Genomic DNA, 14,523 nt, shown 5'->3' on the forward strand with positions numbered 1-14,523 from the left:
ATACGTACTGGTGCATGAGGTCCGGTATTAATGGCAGAGCCTAGGGGGTTGGTCCTGGTCTGGCTATTTCTGGCACTGATGGGCTCAGGACAGACCAGCTCTTTGCATAGGGTTTGCCCGGGCACATCCAGCGCATAGGGGGTGTAAAACGCACTATATAGCGCTGATGAAGTCATGGGCATCCTCCTCCTCCTGCCCCTTATGATGAAACAGGTAGTCCACTTTAGGCAACCTCCAGCGTCCCACGCAGTGGGGGTGTACAATGCGCTAAATAACGCTGGTGAATTCATGAGGTGTCCTCCTCCTCCACCCCTTGTGATGAAACAGAGTCATGGGACAGGTTGTCCCCCTTAGCCTACCTCCAGCTTCAGTTATTTGGTAGTGTGTATTTTCAATAGGAGGGTAGCTTGACTGTGTATCAAGAGTGGTTCATAATAAGATGAAAGAAGAGTTAACCGAGTATACAGAAGGAACACTGGGTTCGGAAGGTACTGTCAGAAGGTGGTTAGGTTGCTATTAGGGACAAGAATGGAGAATGAGGTGGAGAAGTTTGCATAACCTGCAGACTTTCAGAGAAATGTAGTGGATGTGTCAGACCATGATGGTGGCAGCATGAAGGTATATAAAACAATTGGGTGTAGGTTGAGTATGAGATCCTAGAGTGACAAGAAAAGACCCTTTTCCACAGGCTGTGGTAAGAGCAAGATTGCTAAGTTTGGGTCATGAGGGCAGCGGAGGCCACAGCGTAATTAAAAAAAAAACTGCAAGAGTTGTTTGTTGGCAGAGAGTGACACAGGTGGAGATTGCAGTCAGTGCAGCAGTAGCAACTAAGTATGCTGGACATGTACTTGATCCTGATGGGTGTTAAGATGAGCCTTGCAGCATAGTGATATTCCTTTGGACTGATAGAAATCTTAGATGATAGAAGCAGTTTCATTTTCATGTTTTTGATTATTCCTCTTAAGTGGCAGATGTAGAATTTGTAGACAAAAGTCCAATAAGGAGAGCAACTGAATTCCTAGATAATTATTCCTTGTTTACTTTAATTTGTATTAGGATAGAAATGCAAGTACTTGATGGATAGTTGAAAAGAGGAAATGTGTGACTACATTTTACAGTTACAGAGCAAGTTACTTGAGAAAGTAAATCAGGTGATCGAAAAGTGCATGCAATTGGCAGTTAACAAGCATTTGCCATGCAAGATCTTGGTGAAATATTGTGGTCACCCTGGTTAGTAGAACATTCCACAATGCGGGTAAATCATTTTAGGGTTATAAAATGTATCATGGCAATGTCTGTATTAAATCTGGGTATTTCAACAGTGAGGGGGAAAGAGGTGGTTGATCTTAAAGTGATTGACGCACAATTTCAAAGTCCACAAAGTACATTCAAAGATTATTATGACGAGAATTTGAGTGCAAGATATAGATTAGAAGGTTGTTGTCCTTGTGTGGTTATCTGATGGAGACATCTAGCAGCATATTCCTTACCATTGAACTTCCAGGCATCAGGCTGGATCCGGAAGATTTCTGATAGCAGTACACCTGCGCACCGATCAGGGGCGTCAGCCGACTCTGCATGACATCATAGGCTTCTTGTTGGTCGTCATGACGTCCACACCATCTATATAGGAGGCACGCGCACTTCAGTTTTTTTGTTTCCGCGCCAGCCAGTGTAGAGAGCTACCCCCTGTCACTTTTTGACAGACTTTTTTAAAAAAAATCTTTTTGTGGAGTCCTTTTGGTGTGTAGGCATGTCCAAAAAGCCCTCCCGGTTCAAACCGTTCAGCGCCTTTCACCGTGCCACATTGGTCACGTACCTCCATCTGGTGTGTCTTTGGTGCCTGGAGTGCCACCACAACACAAAATGGTGCTCCGATTTCCGTGCCTGGTGCCGAAGGCTTTGAGTGAGCGATCCTTAAAGCTAATTGTGGCCTGGCGTACAGCACCACGGAGGTCACCTCCTCGATCTCGCTCCCGGTCGAGAGGAAGGTCTGAGTGCGGCCCCCGGGGAGAGGTGGGGGGGTGTCCGAAGTCTTCTTCCTCCCAGTCCGTTATCGCAGTAAGGTAAGAAGCACCATAAAAAGCACAAGAAGTCGAAGCACGCTTCGACTTTATCCCGTCTCTCACGTGACAAGACTGATGAGCTTTAGCGTTCGAGGCCCCACTCCTTGGAGCTGGTGTCTGAGTCGGCTCGCTTTTCCCTTCCTTTCCGGCTCCGGGAGCGACCCGCGCCAAATTAAAATAATTTTATGACACCATGTGCGCCATATATGGGCTGCCTGATCCTGCCGGTGCTCCTTCGGGCCCCACAGGTTCAGCAGAAGGCGATCCTGTGGATTCCGCACCTCCGGCTCATTCCTGGATCCGGACCAGTGCCGGTCGTACCTCTGCGACTTTCCCCGGCACTGCATCGGATGCTAAGATCCTTGGCTTCACCGGTGCCTCCTCTATTGTTATTCCAGACAACAAAGACCCGTTTGGGCCTCCACCGGCGCTGAAGGAACTGTACAGCTCCATGCCTTTCACCCTGCCCTATTGGCTAGGAATGGATGATGATAATTGGGAGGGGCAGCAGGATCCCTTAGATATTCCGCAACCAGATCAAGACCTGGACTGGCATGAGGACCTGCATAATGCCAGCAGCCTGGACACCTCTCCAGATTCTGGCATGCGGTCTCCTCCTAACCTGGCTACAGCGTAGTGGGCTTCCTTTGCAATGGTGGTGGGTAGGGCTGCGGAGATCTTGGACCTGCAGCTTCCTATGGTGGCAGTCAAGACTAACATCTTGACGGGGGTCCTGCAGCCTGGTGTCTCCAACTCGGAACCCTTGCTGCCTTTCAACAAGGCCTTGACCAACTTTCTACTAGGCACCGGGTCCAAGCTCGGCACAGGGACTCCTGTGAATAGAACCAGTGCCCGCTACCACTGCCCTGGGCAACCTAGCTTTTCTCTCCACCGCACAAAGCTTGGTAGTCCAAGCATACACTTCCTGTGGCGCGTTTCATTCCGCACCCCCGTTCAGGAAAACCAAAAGGCTGGACAGCTTCAGTAGGAAGATCTTTTCTTCCGCCAGCCTTCTGGTCGGTAAACACTGCACGCCTCTTGGGCCGTTATTCCCATTTGATATGGGAAACAGTTACACGTGGACTTCCGGTTCGTGGCATCTGCCAGGAGCTACGTGGGCATCTCTGCACACGTTAGCCAGACATTACTACCTGGACAATCGGAACTGCAGGGTGGCCCATTTTTGCCCGTTTTGTCTTGCAGTACTTTTTGGTTTGAAGCTTTTCCGCAGTCTCACCTCTGGGGATGGTAGTGCTTGGGTATCTATTCCAAGTTAAGGATACTGTGGCTAGATGTCTCTATCAGATGGACAAGTTACTTACCTTCGGAAACGCCTTATCTGGTAGAGACATGATCTTGCCGTGGATTCCGTACCGACTCACCCATCCTCCTCGCACTGTTGATTACTTTTAGTGCCAGTGCCATTTCCCTTCAGGGCCCTAGTTGTTTTTGAACGCACCAGGGTCAGTCGCTTTATGGCTCTGCGCTTCTGGTGTGGAAAGTCGTGAAAAGTACTGATGTCAGTGCGCCGGGGTGGCGATTTTATAGATGACGTGGACATCACGACTAACCGGACGCCTACGACGTCGCACGGAGTCAACAGACACCACCTATTGGCGTGCAGGGGGTACTGCTATCAAAAATCTTCTGGATCTAGCCTGAAGCATGGGAGTTCAAAGCTAAGGAATCTACAGCTATATCATGTCTTTACCAAATAAGGTGTTACTGAAGGTAAGGAACTTGTCCGACAAGGGTATAAGGTAATTATGAATCTGAAGATTGCACAAAATGGAACTTGAACTCCTATTATTTTAGGTGGCAAAAACAGGTGGCATCAAATGTATGTTAAAGGTGAGACAGTTGGATGGGAAAAACTCACATGTGAAGTATACTCAAGGAATTATGGGTTGAAAGGTGGCATTACTTTAAAGATTTGAAGATATTGTTATGACACATTTGTTCTATCTTGCCATGCTAAATGCTTTGTTTTGGAGTATGTGAAGAAGGTGGAATGAGTTGTGGCTTCTAATGCACTTAGTAGATGGAACAGGGTGGCTGTGAGTTTCTGTAGCAACTATACACATCTGAAAGAAACACGTAGTGATAGATTCCTTACCTTTGACTTACCCCCAGACTGGATCCGATAAGTTTTTTCGTCAGCAGTACCCCTGCGCGTCGGTAGCCGTTGTCGTGTTGGCACCAGGATGACGTCGCCGGAGCTACTTAGACGCGCGCTGACGTCCGTTCTTTCTCCAGCAAGCGCTGATCTGAGAAGAGCAAGTACCCCCAGTCACTTTTTGACTGAGTTTTCGGAGTTCTTTTAACTCATCTTTTCGAGTCGATCGACTCCTGGGGTCATAGGGATGCCCGGGTTCAAGAACTGTGGTAACTCACCGCATGAGGTCAGTGACGGACCCACACCACGTGTGTCTCTACTGCCTGGGGCGCGACCATGACCCCAAGTCGAGCCCTGACTGCCGGGCCATGGCGCCGAAGACTTTGCGGTCCCAAAAGTCACTTGAAGTCCGGCAGTCGGCTCCGCGCTGCTCGAGGTCCCGGTCCCATGGGAGGTCGATGGACCGGTCGCTGAAGCGTCTCCTCATTCTAAAGGCTGCTTTCCTGGTTGCCATCACCTCTGCCAGAAGAGTGAGTGAACTCCAGGCTCTTTCTTCTAAGCCTCCTTTTCTCTCTGTCCATCCGGATAAAGTTGTTCTAAGGACTCGTCCTTCTTTTCTGCCAAAGGTTGTCACTGCCTTTCACATCGGGCAGACCATCACTTTGCCCACCTTCTTTCCTCATCTGCATTCCTCAAAAGAGGAAGAGAGGCTCCACCGTCTAGACCCAAAACGTGCGCTCTCTTTCTATCTGGACCGCACACAAAAGTTCCGGGTGGATAACCAGCTCTTTGTTGGCTACATGGGCGCCAAGAAAGGTCGGGCTAGTCACAAGAGGACCATCTCTGGGGGTCGTTCTGTGCATAAAGGCTTGTTAATCCTTGGCTAAGAAGGAGCCTCCGGTGGGGTTGCGCGCCCACTCTACCAAGGGCGACGGCAGCCAGTACTGCTCTGGGACGGGGAGTTCCCTCGCATGACATCTGTCAGGCAGCTACGTGGGCCTCACTGCACACGTTTACCAAGCACTACTGCCTGGACAGCCAAGTCCGGAGAGATGGCTTCTTTGGCCATTCTGTTCTCCAGGACTTTCTGGTGTGATCTTGGTTCGCAGACCCACCACCGGAGTTGATATTGCTAGGGTATCTATTCTAAGGCAATACATCTATCACTACGGGTTTCTTTCAGATGCACAAGTTACTTGCCTTCGGTAACGATATATCTGTAAGAAACATTAGTGGTGATAGATTCCTTACCGCCCCACCCATCCTCCCCGTTCTGCAAACTGATTTCTAGGCTAAGGTCATCCCTTTCAGGGCCCTAGTTTCATGGCACCAATGGTCAGTTTCTTGCATGGCTCTGCGTTCCTGGCGCGGAAAGTCGTGTACAGAAGTGACGTCTGCCTGCGTGGACACATCTAATTAGCTCTGGCGACGTCATCCTGGTGCCAACGACACACGTGGAGCTGCACGATGACGGGTACCGACGTGCAGGGGTACTGCTGACGAAAAAACTTTACGGATCCAGTCTGACGCCTAGGGGTAATTCTAAGGTAAGGAATCTATCACTACTAATGTTTCTTACAGATATATTGTTACCGAAGGTAAGTAACTTGTGCTCTAAGTCCAGTGGATCTGGGAGTTGGTAAAGAGGCTATTTCAAAGGTGGGAGGGATCTTTGTACATTATAGCACATTCCTTGGTAACACTGTTGTTTACATTGCTCTTCCTCATGCGTTGTGTGGCAATGCTGACTGTCTTGTAACAGTCTGAGGCAGTTGTCAAAAGCATGCCATAGGACTTGAATAACAAGCTTTGTATGTATTGGTTATCATTCTCAGCTACGCATACTCATTATGTGAAACAATATAGCCTTGAAGTCTTTCGTAAGATTTTTCTGATTTGTGAAATGTGTTCTTCCTGATTTATAGTAATCAATATCACCTGGTCTGCTTTTCAGGATGTGGAGAAAGAATTAGAAGTCCAAATTGGGATGAGACAAGAAATGGAGCTGGCCATGAAGATGCTGGAGAAAGATGTGTGTGAGAAGCAGGATGCACTAGCAGCTCTCCGGCAGCAGCTTGATGATCTCAGGGCACTAAAACTGGAACTGGCCTTTAAGTTGCAGGTATGGAGAGGAGAAAGTTTTCACTGTAGTGTAGATTATGTATTTTATGCAAGTGATGTGAAACTGCCAAACATTTTTCTAGTTTGGTGTATAACTATATAGAATATGTAGCCAATCTATTCCCAGTTAATACTTTGACTTTAGTGAATCCTGTGCCACTCACATGTTCTAAATTAAATACATCAGCTATAGTTATTCAAGACTAGGGACTTTGTTTAGTGCTTCATCCTAGATATTCTGTCCGCTCTACTTAATTTAAAGTGTATTGGACCTATCTGAACCCTAAGTAGGTTGAACACTTATCTGTGGAACTCTAACTAGGGCGCCAGATTTGTAGCATTTGCATGAAGAGGACCAATTGTGATAGGCACCTATACCTGCAGGCTCCTCACCTTATAACGCCCCATCAGCCCCCCCACCACCCCCACACTCTGGGCGCTAGTGTGGATCTGCAGAATTTTGTGGCAATGCTGATCTGCACCAGTAGGTGGAGTGGTGCAGATCTGTGTTGACTCCATACTGCTCGAGAACAGAACCCAGGTGCTCCTAAGTGCCACCACTGCACGCTAACAGCAGTTTCTAATCATTCCTTTCCATTTCCGTGCCCTCAGAGGCATAGCATGAACAATTGTTTACAGTGTGCTGAATACTAACTTGAGACCGAGTGGGCTCAGTGCTCTTCCTGCTGGACCTGGCTGTCAAGGCAGTAGTGCTACATGAACGTATGCACCAGTGCCCATGTATGTGTATGTTATTTCTATAGTAAAAACCTAGCCAAAAGGCAGAGAAGCCCTGTACAGGATCAAAGGCCAGTATAAAGTCAGTGAGTGATCGGAGAGGTAGCATGTTATTGCATTGTGATGTAGGGTTCTTTAAAGAGGTGAGTCTTCAGCTCTTTGCTGAATCGAGCAGTGTTTGGGCAGTCCTGATGGATATGGGGATGGAATTCTAGATTCTGGGTGTGAAAATAGAAAAGGCCTGCCGCCTTGTATTTTTAATGTTTTACCCTTCTTAGTCTCCATTCTGATAGTGTCCTGGCTGAAGGTGGGCTGAGAACCACCAGAGATGGTGAGCTCGTTTGCAAGATAAGCGAGGGTGCTGATCATGATTACTTTGTAAATGAAGTTGCTGATGGTGCAGGCCGGCAGGGGAGACAAAGGGGTCACATCAGGATGGGCCCATTTTAGAGCATGGCAGATATCAAGGAAAAGCAGTCCTTGTACTAATGCGAAAGCTTAAAGCACTTTTGAGGTCCAGCCGACGGTACCTCTACTCCTCTTGAAGGGACAGGTGAAGCAGAAAACACTGGTAGAGCAATGGATTTTGGTATGAAGGCCAAGTTCTCAGCGCCAATGTGTCAGAAAAACTAGGTGTAGGGTTTGTGAATCCACAGTGCCTGCAGTTCACCCTTGCAATAAGCTGATGTAATTGCAATGAGGAGGGAAGTCTTCAAGGTCAGTAGAGACCGCAACAGTTTTACATAGGCTCGGAGGACATGCACATGAGGAGAGTCAAGCCCAGTTAAGCTGCCACATCTGGCTGGGAGGATATATATATGTCAAAACGTTAACAAATCTTACTACAACAGGTGATTTGAACAAGAATGGTTGAACCTACAGCCATAGTAAGGGCTGACAAGTAACGTTTTACATGGCTCACTGCAAGGCCTTATTGGACTAAAGACAAACTGTAGGATTTCCACCAGAAAAAGCTTTACTGAAGTTAGAAAGCGTGTTCGTCCAGGCCTTTTATTGTAATATGGCACCACCTTGTCTAAAACGTCAAAAGAAAAAACTCAAACTAAAATGCACAGTTTCACATTTCACATTCATTGCCCCAGATGAACAGACAATTTCTCACTTGAGTTCAGGCCCACTGGTGTAAGTGTCTCAAAGTCCACGATGTATCTGGATTCTAGAACCCATAATCTTTGTTCTCTATTGCCACCTCTAGTATTCGGAGCAAGGGCGTCAAGGACCACAAACATTTTGGAAGTGCATTTACTGAAATGCTGTGCTACCGGGTAATTTTGGTCATTATGTCTAATGGTCCGTTTATACTCCAACTATGAATTGTACTCCCTATGTAAAGGTTCCTACAGGGGCAGATAAGGCAGTAAAGCAGTATTCAGTGTTACTGTCAAACTTGCCTCTGGTAATGTGTTGCCTGGTACTGTTGGGAACTCTGATCTTGGTACAGGTGGAACAATTAGTACAGGCCTTCCATTTCATAAAATCAGAGAAATGCCTAGCTATAACATCACTTTAACCTTTGCTTTATCATTGAATATTTGTATATGTTACAAATGCAGAAAAATACCAGCGGGCCCCAATGAACCGCACCTCCACTTTGGCCCAAATTTAGTATTTACACGAACATGCTGTGCACTCTATTCAATTCGATAATGCTTTATTCGACTTTATATTACAAAATCATAAAAGCACAGATTAAAAACAAGAACGGGCTGAGTATAAATCTGTAAAAATCCAAAGTTATGGTATTAAATCACCGGACTAACAAACGCTACCCACGATGGACAATGGGGGACTGGCTGCTGGAGCCAGCAGAGGAGTACAAGTATCTGGGAGTAATATTTGAGAGCAACGGCTCATTCACCAAACAGAAAGCAACCATCAAAGGTAGAGGGATCGCACTGGCAGTTGCATTAAAAAACATCAAGCAAAAAATAACTGGCCCTAGTCTTCTTCCATTATTAGAAGTGCTTCGAGCATGACTGCTTCCTTTGATCACTTATGGCAGTGAACCAATGAGAGGAAGAGACGAGGTTATCTTGGACAATGTGGTCGCCAAGGCGTTAAGAATAATATTCAATCTTCCGCAATTCACTTCACCAGCCCAAATAAGGCTAGAGTTCGGGCTTCCAAAGCAGCAAATCTCATGGAAGGGTGCCTACGCCAAGTGCTGGTTCAAAATAAAAAAAGCAGAGCCAGGCACACTGAACTCATACCTGTGGAAGGAAATTACAAGGAAAAACAACAGTCCAGCTATGAGTTACCTTCAATCAGCAATCAGGCTGCCAGCTCTACAGGACCTATGGGATTCCAGCTCATCCCAACAATGTTTCAAGGCCCTGGTTAACAAATCAGTAAACATTGCATCTTTTGTAGAAGGCAAAGCTGCCCTCAGTAGGAGGGCCCACGGCTGGTTCGTAATTCAGAGTTACTTGGCGATAAAGCCCCAATCATACTTAGGAACAGGTTTTCCGAGAATCACAAAAGAAAGGTTCTTGCTTCTGAGGCTGGGAATTCTACCCGCAAAAGGCCACCTTCCACCATGGAAACGCACAGACACTTCAAACCGTTGTAGATTGTGCGGAGACCTCAATGAAGACGCAATACACCTATTATGCATCTGCAATGGCTTGGGAGCGGAGCGAAGACCACTTTTAAAGCCGCTCCTGATCGCAAGCCAGGTTCAATCATGCAGGGAGGCGGTAAAGGCCTGTTTTGAGGGCAGCACAATCCGACTGGCCTGTAGCCTTGTCCGGTTCATGAGTGCAGCAAATGCAAAGTTAAGCCTGGAAGCACTCCAACAAACTGGTCTTCAGCCCACGCCCATTGGTTTATGAGAGGAGAACAACTATATTGACCTTAAGGACTTCGTCCGGCAACTCTGTCTATTGCCATGGTCCCTACGCTCTCCGGCAGCTAGCTCAGCGACATAAAATTTTCATACACATTTTTTTCACTGGCCGCAACGACCCAGCAGAGCTAGCGTCACGACGAACTACATTCCGGTACCGGCAAAAACTGGCTGTCAGCCGCCCCGTAACATTCCAAAACATCTTCAAGAGACAATTTTTTATAATTAACTTCAAAGGAATTGGGACTACAGAGGTGCCCCCACTGATTAGCACTCCGACTAATGTTGTACTTCGTCCCATCTGATCCCCGCACTGGCTGTCTCGCACACTTGTTTTTATTCTCTTGCAATTTTATGGAACTACTGTACATTTGCAATTTTTAGCATTATTTAATGAAGTCGTTTTTGAACACATGTTTTACCTGTTTGCAAAGGTTTTAACTAATCATGCAATAAAGCGATTATTATTAGATTAAAAAATTTAAAGGAATCTTTACAAGGTTAAAAGACATTGTTAAAAAACAGATAATAAATCCGTTAAGTGGTTAAGATATGCAGTAAATGAGGCTGTGGCCACTATAAACAAGAAAGAAGATTATATATGGATTAACACGTTCTCTTCAAATATAAAATAGTATATATTCACTACATGGGATCATTCCGATTGTAAGGGGCATCATCATCAGGCATACATGATCAACACAAGTGTGGATTAATATATATTTGCTGATTGCAACCCTTCACATTGTATTCCGGAAGCTGATAACTAGCTTTAAAAAAGAAGATACTGCCTTGATTACAATTTCAGTCTCCAATTGTTGTAATTTTAAAAATGCAACCCTGCACCTATTTAGCCCCCAACTTTTAAATATAGGGATCCAAAACCTTTTTCTTGGAACAGAGTAAAATTTACAATACAGGATGCTGTGGATGTTAGATTGATGTGATATCGTCACATGGGCAGTTTGGCAAATCCTTTGACCAGTCGTTGCTTTCTGGGAAGGTTATCAATCTATAAAAAGGAGTCTGTACGAAAGCGTGCCAATAGCATCCGAGAATAGCTGCTTGATTCAAGTAACAAATAAGGGTGAATCCCCTCACAGGTGGTCATCAGCTGATTTTCCATAACTGTGCGTTTCAATTTGGAAAGCACCTTTTGTTCTCTAAGTGTTCCAAGGCCACCTTTTTTAATGTATTTCTAGGTACAGATTCCATACTTGTTGGTGTCTCAAAGTATTCTGGATGCCGGATCTCATGCATTATGTTTTTTATTTACATGATCCATTTTATATTGGCAACTCTATCTAGGTTAAGCCAATCTGTGATTATGTCTCTATTTAGGCCTGTCTCTGGTGTAACCCATATTTTGTGCCACAACAATAAGGGGGAAATTTTGATGGTATCAGTAATGTGGGTTAGGCCCAGTTCAATATGGCAGCTGTAAGTAGCCGTGGATCTGGGTACTGCTAATAAATAATGAGCAAAATAATTTTCGCATCGTTGTATCAATTCCACCTTTTCAATCCCCCAAATTCCAGCCCCATAGGTACCAGTAGAAACACACTTAGCTTTGTAAATCTGCAGCAGTTCTGGCACAGGTCTCCCGCCCAATTTCTTAGAGAAATCTAACACAGCTCCTATAGCCCTGGAGAACGTTAATTCTCTTGCGGTCATAGCCACCTGCCAAGTTCCGTTCCTGTCAAAGTAAATTCCTAGATAGGCGAATCTATTAGTACTCTCCATCTTGTTCTTATCCAGAAAAATATCACAGGTGCTCTTTATCCTATTTCCACAGGTCATTGAATAGGTCTTAGTAACATTTACTTTTAACCCTCTAAATTTCATGTATGCTTCAAATTTTGTTACCGCCCTCTGAAGACCAATCTTGGTCCATGACATGATTACGGCGTCGTCCGCATACAAGAGGATTGGGGCAGGGATGCCTCCGACTGTTGGATAATCATACTGAAATTCGCTGAGGTGGTGTCCTATGCTATTAATATAGAGGGTAAAGAGAAAGGGTGCTTATATGCTCCCTTGTCTAACACCTCTCCTTATTTCAAATTTGGTCTAACACTCTCCTCTCCTGCCGTACCGTACCCTGGCTCCCGCTCCCTTATACAGTTCCTTTATGAATAATAGAAGCTGAGGGTCTACGCCTATATCGTTAAGTATGTTCCATAATTTTTTCGTGATCCACACAATCAAAAGCTGAAATTAGATCGTCAGGAAGAGGTTCCCCTTCTTGGCCTGTGAATATTTGCCTATTATCAATGGGAGGTTAAGACCCTGTTTGATCGTACCTCTCCCTGTTCGAAATCCATATTGCGGGTTAGAGATAACTTCCTTCTCCTCTGCCCATTCTTGTATCCTATTTAAAATTATCCTGCCGGCCACTTTCATTAAGGCATCTAATAAGGATATTGGACGATAACAATTTGGATCGTTTCTGTCCCCCTTTTTAAAAAATGGGAATCACAATGGCTTCCGACCAGGTTGAATTAAATTTATAACGATTAAAACAGTTTAACACGTTGGTAAACAATGGGACCCATAGATCTCTTTCAAATTTATAGACATCAATTGGGACGCCATCCGGCCCTGGCGCTTTTCCTGAGTCACTTTCTTTGATGGCTCTAAGAACCAGATTACATTCAAATCCGATATCCAGGGGGAACGTGCTGGATAGACTATTATCTTCAGTTATTTTAATTGGATTACCCATGTTACTTCCATCTACTGTGACCTTATCATAAAGGCCCGTAAAATGTTTAACCCAGATTTCTCCAGGAATGGCTAGATCTATTATGTCTGTACCCTTATTTCATAAGAAAGGGGCATTTACCGCTTTCCAAAAAGATGTATTCTCATTCCTAACACATGCTTCATGTAGCATCTGCCAAGCTTCCCTTTTTAATTGTTTTTTCCTTTTGGCAATGGCTGCACGGTATGTTATTCTAGCTTTCCGCACTATCTCATTTGATCTGGGTTCTTCATGCAAGGCAAGGTTCAAGTTAGTATGTGCCTTTGTGCAATCCTTATCGAACCATCTCCGGGGTTTATTGGTACAGTGGCATTGATCCCTTGTTAATAGTTTCCTTACCTCCTCAGTTATTTTATAGAAGGAGTAATAGATAATGTGATCTTCCTCAGTTTGTGAAAGAAATATTTCAATGTTATTATAGGTCTGTTTAATTAGGTTTTGGAGGAAGACCTCGGGTTCGACTTTGGCCCATTTAATGGAATACCCGTTTGAACTCGCAAGATTAATGGGAAGGTTGTAAAATATATCTCCTTTCGTGTTTTCCTCCATCCCTTTAGTTTTCAAGAAAAAAGAGATAGAGTAATGGTCGCTCAACAAGATATCAATTATTCTCCATGAGGACACGTTTGCCGAATACCTTGATGATCGGAGTGCAAAATCGATTATCGAATTGCACCCTCTCCCATTAAGGGTAGGCTGAAATGGTGCCGGTGGTGAACATAATTCATTCTCATGAGACAGATCGAATTGAAAAGTCTAACTATTCAACAGATCCCCCAGTTGTGAGTGTATAAAATGTGTAGGGGTATCCTCCTTATTATCACCTAGGCCGCAGGTACCCAGGGCACTACATGGACACAGTGAACAATTAAAATCACCCATCCATAATAGAGCCATATCTCTAGATTTAGCAAAATGCTATTAAGATTTTTTAAGACATTTTCCAGCAGTAATCTAGGGATGAAGTTATAGAAGTTTATTATGACTGTTTTTTTCTTCTCCCCAAGTAACTATTAAAATCTGGAAGTACTCTGTTGTGATTAATTTTACAACTGTAGCTCCTCCTGAGGTTGACACATAAGTGCATAACCCCCCTTTATTTCTCCCCTGTGTACTAATACTTGCTGGTGTATTAAAGGTTTGATACCCATTTATATGGATTTCTTGCACAGACCAGGTTTCTTGGAGGCATATTATGGTGTATCCTTTTATTAAATTTGACCATTGGGGGAGGCCTACTTTATCAGACAGCCTGGCGATGTTCCAACTCAAGATTTTTGATTGCTTAAGTGTTTTCCCGTTAGGAAAAGCCCTTCCCGGGACCGTCTCTTTATTTCTAACCTTTGCTCTCTTGGGGGATGTCAGTTCTACTGTTGTGGGGGCATATCCTATTTTTGGGAAATCCTTTAATTTCTCTGGTTGTGTCTTCTTTTGGCCTCTGTTAATATCTATATGTGATCTCTGTATATCCCCCTGTTCACTCTGGTGGTCCACAGCCCCTCCCAGATGATCACTCATTTTTGATTGTCTCAGTACTAGATTAGTCGACTTTAAAGGTACCTCCCCCCCGCCTGTACCTTCCATGTCAATCTTGGTCATCCATAGATGATAATAATTCATATTGATTGTACAATGGTATACTCCACCTTCGTGTATGCCCCACCCGCTGGGTTCTTTCGTGATGATTTATGTCATGCCTACGATTGAATGAACCCGGGGGGTAAAAAGCCCCCAGTGGTTGTACGCTTATGGCATTACTATCTATTGAGATATGTCCAGTTCTTAAGAGGATAGCGTGGACAAGTCTGGGATCGTTAATTGTCAGGACTATACAGTCTCCGGGTGTTGTCTT

The 14,523-nt window shown here is 44.9% G+C and overlaps 1 protein-coding gene across 8 annotated transcripts in view; it reads left to right on the forward strand.

The window, feature by feature from the left end:
- The window catches only part of RUFY3 (RUN and FYVE domain containing 3), a 464,645-nt gene that overhangs the window by 268,922 nt on the left and 181,200 nt on the right, over nucleotides 1–14,523 (forward strand). For all 8 annotated transcript variants that reach the window (XR_013607158.1, XR_013607157.1, XM_078676401.1 and 5 more), the window contains one exon: nucleotides 6,137–6,304. Coding sequence is in view for 6 of the 8 variants with exons in the window: in XM_078676401.1 (XP_078532527.1) it covers nucleotides 6,137–6,304 (168 nt within the window). In the remaining 2 variants the exon portion in view is untranslated. The remainder of the gene's footprint in view (nucleotides 1–6,136; nucleotides 6,305–14,523) is intronic.

This window comes from Lissotriton helveticus, chromosome 2_1, assembly GCF_964261635.1.
Source record: "Lissotriton helveticus chromosome 2_1, aLisHel1.1, whole genome shotgun sequence".
NCBI lineage: Eukaryota > Metazoa > Chordata > Amphibia > Caudata > Salamandridae > Lissotriton > Lissotriton helveticus.